This window comes from Dysidea avara, chromosome 4 (genome assembly GCF_963678975.1).
Source record: "Dysidea avara chromosome 4, odDysAvar1.4, whole genome shotgun sequence".
NCBI classification, from domain to species: domain Eukaryota; kingdom Metazoa; phylum Porifera; class Demospongiae; order Dictyoceratida; family Dysideidae; genus Dysidea; species Dysidea avara.
In genome coordinates, this window is record NC_089275.1 from 9,380,093 (window position 1) to 9,392,099 (window position 12,007).

A 12,007-nucleotide genomic window follows, 5' to 3' on the forward strand; every position below is an offset into this window, starting at 1 on the left:
CTCATCTACTTGCCAGCTTTGTCCACTCTATATTCTATGGCACACATTCAAGCCAAAAACAGATCACAGCTCTCTAACTACGTACACAATTTTGGAGATCTATAGAAACCAGCAGGCTGAGAGGTAAATAATCAGGAAGTTAGAGTGCACGCATCATCTTCCCCATTATGTACATAGATAGACCCAGAGATAAATACTCCATTAATAAATTTACTTTAAAGGGAAATGTCATTTTCAAGTGTAAACTTAGACCAGTCACATGCTTACTGGGAATAGAGCAAAACAATTGAATGTACTGTGACTATGTGACTATATCGACCTATATATAGTCTTGTAAGAACTGGGCACGAGGGAAGAAACCGTAAGCAAGCTGTACATGTACTGCATGCACTTCTACAGGAAGGAAGGCTAGGCTGATCTAATCAGACTCGAAGTGACTAAATGATCAATCCAAACAAAAACACATTATTGCATGATACAAGCATGCAGTGTTTATCCTAGCAAGTATGAAGATATAATACAGCTCATATACAGCACGATAGTAACTGTATAGTAGGGACCACAAAGGAGTAGGCGCGGCCCATGAAATATCATTTGCTATAAAGCATGGCCTAACCGCATTGTAAAGGTACTTATATTGTGGCTTGTAATATTGCAAACTATTAATTGAACCAGAAATTAATGCAGTACTGCAAAGTCTTAGTCATGTACAGCGACAATGTGGTTTCCAGATTTGGTAGTGAGATTAAAAGGTACATAGAATCTGGAAGTTTCTGACTCCCTGTATTTACAGGCTTTAAGCCTTCTCACAGGTCCCCGAGTGGGATAGCATTCATGGAACAGAATATTCCATTATGAATATCGTGTTTAGAGTTTTTGACTGGCTGTATTAGAGTATCTCGATCTTTATAAAGAAATCAGCAATTTATTTATTAGACAACTATCCTCTAGGGACCTGCAAATTAATCCACTTTTTAAATATTTTTATTATTAACACTTTACAGTGACCAGCACTGAAGGTCTACAACAACATGTGCTGCAGCCTTAGGATTACCTAACCTAGTTTATTATCTTGTAAGGCTAGACCAATGAAACTTGATCATCAGTTTTGCATCATCGCCAACATGCTTTTGATATACCCGCATGGAATTTCATTATTGGTATTACAGATCGAAATACTCTAATAGAGCAGTCACTTTTACTCTAATAGAGAATTCAGCTGTACTCTAATGGAAAAATCACTTTAGGAGTTACAGAAATAGCTGAATATTTTTATATGGATTAGTAACACGTACTTTAGCTATTTAATACAAGAGTAATCAATGTAGATCTCACTGTTTCTTGGCAGAAATTTTCATGTTTGGAATGTGTGTTGTGCTTTTGGAACATAATGATTAATAACCACCTGCCCACAACAAATTTTCAAAAATCTGAGCAAAAAACTGGTAATCAAGTTTCATTGGCCTAACTGTAGCTATACTGCTCTCAAGGGCAGCTCTAAGAATTTTAGTGACTGGTTTCTGGTGAAGACCAAAAAAAAGGTAACTGCATGCTGAGAATAACTACCCTCCACTAACTATATATTACTATCACTCATAAAGTACATAAAAATCTTAATTAGCCACATAATTTGCCACACTGCTGCTCAGAACACTGTGACTGTTCTATCTGATTGACTGCTCTATTAAAGTATCTCGATCTGAACGTGACTGGTTTCTGAAAACCTCAGAACTCCCCTATAGAACCGCCCTTGACTCTGCCTGGTCCCATTTTAACTGTACATTGTGCTGCTGGTTGCTGCTGTTGCAAGCCTACAATAAAAAAATTCAGATCTGGAGAAATTCCCCTACATACGCCCCTGGCATACCTCATAGCCCGTCATAGCTTCGAGCTGATACTGTTCTTGTCAAGTATCTGTCATCACACTTAGAAAGTTTCCTTGACGACGGTCTCCAAGCACACGCAGCCACCGGCATAGTATATTCTCCGTGCTTTATCGTAAACTATCACGTCGGCCTAGCTGGGGGAGCTTCAGTTGATCATTTGGTACGTTTTCTGATGAAGCAATAGTGGGTCTTCGAGTGGGTCTAAATGATACACATTGTTTGTAGCACAGGCAAACTACACTCGCACATATTTTGTTACCATGGTTATCCAGAACACAGCTTGTTCTTGTTTCATATATAGAAATAGTGGTATTGTTCTACTAAGTAATGTGTGGGGTTAGCATAAAATCATGAATGACACTAGAGACTGTGTACATTGGGTTTGTTTGTCATAAAATTTTCCATAAAGCAGAGATTGACATAAAATCTTCCCTTTAGATTGTGTCATGCATAGTATGCTTTAAAATTTAATGAGGTATTTAATAAAAATCCAATAGATATCTGTGGGGGGTGGTTGGTTATTTGTGGTGAAAATTTTTGTTACGTGTGTCATGTGCTTTACTGGATTCCAGGCCAACCTCAGAAATCTTCACTAAAGCATGCAAGTGTCATTAGAAGGCATATGCTAAGGGGCACTACTAATTCAATCAGAAAACTGTCATTACTGACGAGACCAGAGTTGCACAAACCATAGTCTAAATCAGTTATTACACATATCTGGGTATCATGTCTGCACTATTTAGAGACCTTCAGAATGGTACTAAGGGTGAATTCCTCAAGTCTCTAAAATACTGCAGATACCTGGGTTTGTGCAGTGGCCAATACTTAGTGTAAAGACAAGCTTGGCATAAAATGCTTCCTAAATGCAACGCACCCCTTGAATTTTCCATTGCATGCAGAAGATCTCAGTCTCGGTAATGGATATTTTGAGACCAAGTATTTCAGGACAATACACAGTAGAGGTTTTCCTTTATCAGATGAAATGTATGGAGCTATGTACACCTTAGTGGTTGTCTGCGATTTTTAAAATTTTTGTTCATTAATGTGTAAGTTTCTGATAGTGATGGTTTGCCAAATGATGCAATGCATTGTAAGCCATTTTGCTTTGAGAGTATTTGTTGATTTCACTGGAAAATTTTTTGGCATACAGCTCATTTATCCGTACCCTCGTTTATGTACTGTTCTATTAGGGTATTTTGAGTACAGGTGTATGTTCTATTAGAGTATTTCAACAGAGCTCTGTATATGAATGTATGGGCTTTAGTTATCTGATGTATTCACTTTAATCACTTATCTGAGCATTTTTACCATTGCCTAAGACACATTGGAGTTTGGATAACTGAGGGTTTACTGTAATGGGTGGGTAAAAGCAATGAGCAAAATGCTAGCATATTAGGTGCAATTTTTGTGAAGTGGACATAAACTTTGCACTAAAGATCAAGATACTCTTACAGAACAGTCACATGCGATAAATTATCAACAATACATATCTAATTGTTATGGGTAAAGTAAGTGGTGATCAATATATCCTAATAGAACAGCTGTTAAGCAATATATAGCTAGCTTCTTGCTATATATGGTAAGAGCAAGTGCAGATCGAGATATTCTAACAGAACAGTCACTTTAAGGTAAAATTGTAGCTTTGCACTTAGAAATAGTCAATTAAAAGTTTAATGCTGAGTAATTGTTGAGCAAAACATGGAGCATAATACAGTAGGTGAAAAATGAATTGCTGGAAAGTAAAATATGAGGTGGGAAAAAACATCCCTATTTGGTTCTCCATTGCCTATATCCACCCCTCTATAAAGTTAGATTGCATGATGTAACTGTAGAATCAATAATTATTAAGTTTCATTAAATGGTGCCTCAATAAAATTGTGTTGTAACTGTTAAAGTATGTTCACGTTGAGCTGAATCCTCAAAAACATTTAATAACTCATGGATACAATTACACATGATCTTGAAATTTGACTCATTTGTAGTACTGCTTGATCCGCTAAAAATATTTCGAAATCTTTTTGTTCAAATGTTTGACATAATATTTACGGCCAATCAAAATTTTCACAATACATTTCCTATGGGGAAGCCATATAAGTACAGTGTCCATTACAGCTCTTTCCCGAACTTGTAATGGAGCCAAATCGTACATGTCTGTTGTTGGCACCTTTGCTGTTACCAATAATCATCTGGTTGGCTGAAATGTTAACTCTGTTGAGAAAAAATCCATTTTTAATTTTTAGCTGTTTTTCAGGATTCAGCTCAACCTGAACATACTATAGTGCTGGCAAGTAATCGATTAATCAATTAATCTACATATTATATATTTGTCACTAATCCATTTTACATCTTGTCAATTAACAAAAATCAGTTTTGTTAGAGTAGGCAGGTGGAACATGACAATAGTGCAGCTGCTACCTGGATAGATTAATTTTTATACCCTGCTCATTATAGTTTGTCACATATTATATAGCATACTAAGAATTTGAGTTTGTTGGCAAATAAAACAACCATCATGATTGATAGAGGCCTTGTTTGCATCCGGTGGATACATTGTACAGATATCGAGATTATTTTTAAAATAATTATCTAGACTATCAAAAGGGCAATATCACCCAACACCAGACCAACTTTTTGAAGGCTTCGATGCACGCACACTCACTGCTTGCAGCTCAGCCATCTTTTAGCTGTGTCATGATTGAATGACCAACTTGTACTGTTCTATGTGTTTCAGGGACTGTGCATAATGGGCTGTAATATCTGATGTTAGTGCTGTACTAGTTCAGCTTATGAAATGTCACCTTTTTATATAATCAGAACTAATTTTGCATGGAGCGACCTTTACTGTCACATACTTGCATTCATTTAGGTCAGTATTATTGTTTGGTGTAAAAAGGGCTATAAGTAGACACAGGGGTGGTGGAGCAGGTCAAAGAGCGAGGGGGCCAAGACAGATATGGATGTTGCTTATGGGAGTCTGGGGGGCTTTTCTCCAGGAAAAAATCATATTTTAAAAGATATGAGAGAGGATTTTAGACTATTTTACTAAATAAATCAAGTAGCTACTTAATTACAGATTTTAAAGGAAATGTAAAAGTGACTGTTCTATTAGAGTGGTTGATGGCTCTGTTAGAGTATATATATATCGATCTTTTCTTGCAAGCATTGTCCAATAAACATGATGGGGGGCTGTCTCCCCTGTTTCCACTGCCTATGAGTAGACATATTAGCACATAGTTTTATTATGTCATAGAACTGTTCTACTGTATCATGTTTACATTTACTATCAAGACACATGGTTGGCCAAGAAAGCTGGTGTGCCACACCATGAGCGTATTAACAGGTAGAAAGAAAACAGCTTTTTCACATGTGTATTGTTCCATGGCCACTTCTCCAAAGCACACCATTTTTGTAGTATAGCTGTCCGCCAAGTAAGGTAGGCCACACAGCAAATTTGATTAAATTTGCAATGGCCATTTGTGAGATATGGTGTTCAAAGTTTCGATTTACTTTCTTATTTTTTTTGCTGTACAGGGGCTTCGATTTCTTTTCACACACTTTGCAAAAATTGCTGTAAAACGTAAACATGTAATTTGATTTCCTCAATCTTTGGCACAAATAACGAGCATATAAAGGTGAATTCATGTACCAAGTTTGCTGTGAATCCGAGGAGTTATGAGTGTTTATTCACGTAAAAGTGATCAATCTTTTGTTATGGCTACAGGGTAAACCGAATGTGGGAATAATTTGAAAATTGGTGTATACATATGCTGACCATCGTAGCAGTGCCTTTTGACAGTTTGAATAACAATAAAGTTGCTACAAAGTTATAAAGCAAAGCCAAACAAGTATAAAATCGTGGGATCGAGATACTCTAATAGAGCAGTCACCGTGGGGTAAAATAATGCATAAAAATAACTTACCAGAGTTCAAACCAGGGACCTCCATACCTAACACCCACATCCTTAACCATTGGCTGATCACCTCACTTAATTTCTGCTTTATAAATGAAAATTGTAGTTTAAATCTACTTACAAATAAACGTTTGTAATTTCATAGATCTACCAATAGAAGTACTAGATTGTTCTACAACATTCTATGTATGTTCTATTAGAAGTCCTCAAAAAATGTGCACTCTATTTAATAGAGTATTACAATATTATTACCAAATATCAAAGTAAATCATGCAATACAATAAAATACATTTATAAGTCTGTCTTCAATAATCATCATTGTGTCTGTATAGAAAAACAAACCCCAAGGTCAGCTGTAGGCTGGTTTTGGGGCCTTATAAAGTACAAAAAGAAGTGAAATCCACACAAAAACAGCCAAGCTGTGAAAAAGTGGTGTGGCCTTAAAATTCCTGGGTGAAAAGTTGTGACATCAAAGGTGGCCACCAAAAATGGCTGCATTGCCGCTGCAATGGTGTTAATGTTACTGTAATAAAGGCTGTGTACATTGTTAAAACTTATTAGCATTAACATATCATTGCAGCCATTTCTTGGAAAGTTTTTTCACCCAGGTTTTTCAAGGTCGCACCATTTTTTTTCACAGCTTGGCTTTTTGTGTGGATATAAACTTAGCAGCTTAGATACAGTACATGCAGTACTGCTATGATCACAGCATTTTAGTTTATTACTTATGGGCTCATGCACTAAAAGTGATATCACCCTGTGTGCTGTATGAGTATATGGTGCTGATATTTAATGCTTGTGACTTTTAGTTAATGTGGACATGGTCCTGCAAGTAGGGCAGGTACCAATGCTGGTAGAAGATTAAAGGAAAGGCAAGGCGCAGAGAGCAGAAAAATTTCAGAACCTCTAATAGGCACACCCTATGTATGTGAGTTAGGTAATATGACTTAAATACATTATCCTTTAACGTTGGAAATGTAGTCAGCAATGAATGAGCAGGCAGTTTAAAAATTGGGAAATGAGATTCAGTATTTGTGCTCTGTAATGGTTTTCTTGTTTTTAATGTTATATTTGGCATTGTAAAGAAGGTTTTTGTCGTTTCTGATATTTCTATGGTAGTTTTTAAAGGCAGCAGTTTGCAGGTGCCTTACATTTTGGGAGGATCTCTCCTAAACAGTTCTACCATTATGGTATAACACATGTATTTAAGTTGCATATGATTTTGCATATTGTAATTGGATTTAAGTATGTAGATCCTTGCAGTATTAATACCTTTTTTCACAGGTAGATAGAAATGACTTACAAACAATTGTCAATACTTCGGCTATTTGCCTTAAATGCAATGTCTGGTTGCATTGATTTGGTGTATGCTGTGGAGGGAGCCTATTTTGTACCAGCAATTTTTGACAGTGGAATATCACACATATATGGAGCAATGCTGATATCCATCAGTCCTTTTATGGGAATGATTTTTCAAGGTTACATGGGAACAGCTAGTGACCAGTGTCAGTGTTTCTGGGGAAGACGAAGGCCATTTATATTAGCACTAACAATCACTTGTCTGATTGGTCTATTGTTGTTTCCGTTCACTGAAGATATAGCAGATTTGATTAACCAACAAGACCTACAAGAAGCAGTTCTTATTGTATTAATTGTTATTGCTACTTTCTTTAGTGACTTTAGTGCTGGGTCCCTTCAAGTTCCTGTAAGAGCCTACCTTCTTGATGTGGTACCACAAAATAAAACAAAAACTGGAAACATTATATACTCGATATGTGTCTGTATAGGAGCTGCTATAGGATTTGGCATTGGATCTGTAAAATGGTCGTCCATTTTCACTTCCTCAAATGATTTCAGTTTTCAAGTCCAGTTTGTCTGCATTGTGACCTGTTTCTTAGTAATTTTGTGTACTATTCTAACACTATGTAGTGTAAAGGAACAAAACCCACGTAAACTCAATGATGATGTGGAGCTTAATCTTCTAGATGAACATTCTAAAGGAACTCAAACAGATTTTAGTAGCTCATCATTAGGCATAAGCATAGACACCATGTCTATTGATGAAAAAGGGAATTGTTCAGAGTACTACGATATTGTAACTGTTGAAAATGGATCAAAATATTGCTTTTGTTTTGGAAACTTGTTTAATTCAATCAAGGGTAATTTCATTTTTATGAAGTACATGTCTCTGTCAATGATCATCTTATGCATAGCATTTTTCTTTTCTTTGGTTGGTTTGTCTACGCAAGCATACTTCTTCACCACTTACATGGCAGAGGTTGTTTATGATGGTGACGTTGATGCTCCTGATAATTCTACAGCTTACAAGAACTACACTGATGGTATAGCATTTGGATCACTAGTTCTGGGAATTGCTGCCATTGTTGCTCTGCTGGTGTCTTTGCTACTTGGACCCATCATAAGGCTAGCTGGTATGAGACTTGTGCTTGTGACATCATACATTCTATTAATGCTACAAAGTGGTGTACTGATTATTAGTCACAATGCTGTAGTTGCAGCAGTGCTTGCTCCAGCGATTTACATTTCAGCAATTGTGATATTGGCTATTCCGTTCATATTAGTATCAATTTACAAAACTAAAGGATTACTGTTAAGAAAAACATGGCCATACCCTAGTACTAACTTGACTGGAAGAGCATGTGCTATACTGTGTATTGCTCTATTCATGGGTCAGGCCTTTGCACTGATTGTTAATGGACCCCTCATTAATTTATATGGTAGTGCTGAAGCTGTGATGATATTAACTTGTGTGACTTCATTTTTGGGTGCTGTATCGGCTGGTTTTGTAACTGTACCATCTGATAGTAGTAAAAAAGTACAGATAGGTTCAAAGATGGTTGATGCTTCTTGTCAGACCACAAATGACAGACTACTTTTGGGTGTATCAAACCCTTTAGCTTTACAGTGTGTAATTGAAGACTTTGATGATGAATTAGATGAAACCATATAGCTTATACTGCAGCTTGTGTCAATGTGCATATGTGTGTGTGTGTGTGTGTGTGCGTGCATGCGTGCGTGCGTGCATGCGTGCGTGCGTGCATGTATTTTGGAATGTATGTATTTATTTTATTGTACAACTTCATAATTCTGTATCACATACTGCCACCAAAACTAATAAAAATTCATCTGTGTATTTAGTTAAATGAAATATTTTCTTGTATACATACATTATTACTGAACTTGCAGAGCTATGTGACATGGTTAGCAAAGTGATTTTATTGTTAGACTTTTTAGTTGCTCTAGTGTTGCCCAATCCATCGTATTATAAGCAAACATGTTTAGTGAACAGCTAAAGTAATGCTACTGAGCTCCATGCATAATCCAATGCTTCTGGGAGCTGAGGTAGGTGCACTGCAATGACACAATTTCACTTTTAGCATGACCAAAATACCAGATAGACTATGCAAGTCAGTAGCCTTGTCTGCAGTCATAAATGGCGCATAGGACTTTTCTGTCTACAGGGGTAATTCATGTACGTACATAGTATATACTTCATATCGAGTGCCTTCCTATGACCATTGAGTGCTGTGTGGCCTTTGCACACCTAGATTACAACCAAAATACATTTCGTCATTGCTAAGGCCAACTAATACCAAACTGTAAACAAAACACATTAAAGTTGCATGCATTATGTATGTTTCAATAGCATGCGTGTACATGCATACCACAGTTCAAATTTTGTATAAATATATTTTTGTATGATTTATGTGAATGACTGTTCTGAGCATCCCAATCTTTTGCAAAATTGTTTGGGTAAGAATTTTGTACAATTTTACAAACAAAAGTATTTTACAATGAAGAGAAGCAAATTACAATATAGTATAGTATGTATGAAACAAATGTTCTGACTTTAGTCTCTTGTAGGGCAGTCCTAATGGTGAAACTTATGCCGCCGCATCTTGAAGATTCATTCTTATTATATATTATGGATGAACACATTTTGTTAATTGCTAATGACAATCTCACAACATAATAAATTATTATAGGTACAGAGATTACAGAATACCATGGGTACAAACATGAAATCTAATGAGTGTCATACAACATACAGCTAATGTGTAGTATGGTATAATTTGTCACAAAAGAATTGCTAGTATATAATAACAATAATAATGGGTCCAGGTCAGACACGATCCTTGGGATGAGGATTTCTATATCTATGAAGATAGCAATGTTAGGACAATGATATAATAGTAAAGTGGTTGTGTACTAGCATTGATAACATAACAGATCTTTGTGCCATGCACCATCATTCTTTGAGGTGGCTGCACAGTTACCATTGTATCCGTCATGTCATTATTTAGATGTGTGGCACTAAACTTTGCACCGTGTGCATTGTTGGTAATCAAATTTATCTACCATGCAGTGAACCCTCCTCCCTATGTATATACACTGTTTTTCACTGGCACTTTTTACAGATTGTAATGAACATAGGATTTCCTATTGATAATCCGCCTTCATCACCATTGGCCAGTTTGTGTTAAGGTATAATTGCATCAGTGAAGTCCAGCCCAAACATCTTTATTGAGGTGCTGGCAGTCTTCATTCAAATTCATCATATTTTTGCTGAAACTCAGCTAACATTTCTTGCAAATTGACAATTTATCCTCCACCACCATAAGCAGACATGCCATGGTAATTAATTTAGTATTTCGGGCAATATTAGCCAATTATGGTAGCATAATTTTGGGCAATTCTCAAAAGCGTAATAGGTGATTATTTTTTTGAGTACTGCTCAAAAGCATAATGTTCAATTTTTGAAGCGTAATAGCCTCATGCCTAACCACTGATTCTCAGAGTAAGTAGCAGTAATTGGAGAACACTTGTTTGTGATGCACAGAGCCTCACATTTAGGTGGACTAAGGCAAAGTAAACTCTGACCATGATCATTCTCTCACCATAATGTACATAGGATAATAACTGTGTTATGGACATGCTTGTTTAAGGTGTTCAAGCTCATGACAATAATATTGTAGCTCTACGTATATTCATGCATACACAGTGGAAGGTGCTGCAGATTTCACACATTATATGCCTGAGTATGCAAAGAACTTTTCATTTGAATCTTGCCTTGCTCGCTCTATCACGGATCTTTTTTACCTTACACACAATTATGATACTCACCATGAAGCTATCAATATTCTACACAACAGTACACTATATACGTATTTATACTAAAAATGAAACTCCAGAGGGAAAGAGGCCCGGAGCAGGATCTTGACAAGTTGTACAGCTTATTGGACTATAGCTCAATAACAAGCTTCTAGTAACTGTCTTCATTCTATTCACTGATCTACCAGACATTATCACCTACAACAACAGTTATGAACATCATTGTAAGTCCCACAATTAAACTCATGGAGTGGTAAAGAATAAATACCACGTGATTATTAAAGCATACTATACATTCAGTATCGTCATTTATTCTACTGTTTGATTTGCTGTTTGGAATTATTTTGCCCTTCCTATAGCTCGTAAAAATCAATTTAGTGAGCGTAACGTGACTGTCAGGTCAATACCCTGGTGTTACTGAACCACTGCTTAGATACAAAGTTTAGGAATGAAGATTTCTGGATATTTTATTAGAGTAGACATGACTGTCGTGTGAGAGCTATATAAAGCATTTTCTTCCTTAAGTGGTACATAATATACCATCTCTATAGTACCTCCCCTGAGGAATGAATGTATAACTTGCATACATGTTTTAATTTACTATAATTATTTGTTTCACAGTATACAGCTCTTGCTCAACAGCTATTATTGTGCTTCAAAGCTTATGGGCTATACTTCACCTGTAAACTTACAGTAAAAAAAACAAACCGAAAGGAGCAGAAATCTCTACCTGTGCTCAAACATTTGTAATTGAAAACCAAAATCCTCTTTTCACTTAAAAGCTGGCTTTTCAAACACTTATAGATATAGTGCATCGCTGTGCATGTGGACAAGTGTGGGGTTTCTTTGTGACTGTACATATGCAGAAATTTGCAAGGTACTCTACAGAAATCCATATATACAAAATAAACAAGTCATACCATGATATTTTATGCTTGATGCACACCCTCTTTCTGAATAATTGATAACCGATCCCTACACTGACCAAAAATCAAGCTTTGGAATTTTTTACAATAATATTATTAATATTGGTGATTTTTGTGATGATTTGCACACAAGATTAGCTGTTAGATATAC

At 36.2% G+C, this 12,007-nt stretch overlaps 1 protein-coding gene across 1 annotated transcript; it reads left to right on the top strand.

Annotated features, from left to right (window-relative positions):
• Nucleotides 1-1,982: 1,982 nt before the first annotated feature.
• Nucleotides 1,983-8,791, top strand: LOC136252822 (membrane-associated transporter protein-like). Its single transcript, XM_066045398.1, has 2 exons — nt 1,983-2,046; nt 7,086-8,791. The coding sequence occupies exon 2, from the start codon at nt 7,092-7,094 to the stop codon at nt 8,766-8,768; it is 1,677 nt and encodes a 558-aa protein (XP_065901470.1). The 5' UTR covers nt 1,983-2,046; nt 7,086-7,091; the 3' UTR covers nt 8,769-8,791.
• Nucleotides 8,792-12,007: the final 3,216 nt, after the last annotated feature.

Bases quoted from the DNA above. Each gene is read 5' to 3' on its own strand.
- LOC136252822 (XM_066045398.1), top strand. From the start codon at position 7,092: ATGACTTACAAACAATTGTCAATACTTCGGCTATTTGCCTTAAATGCA.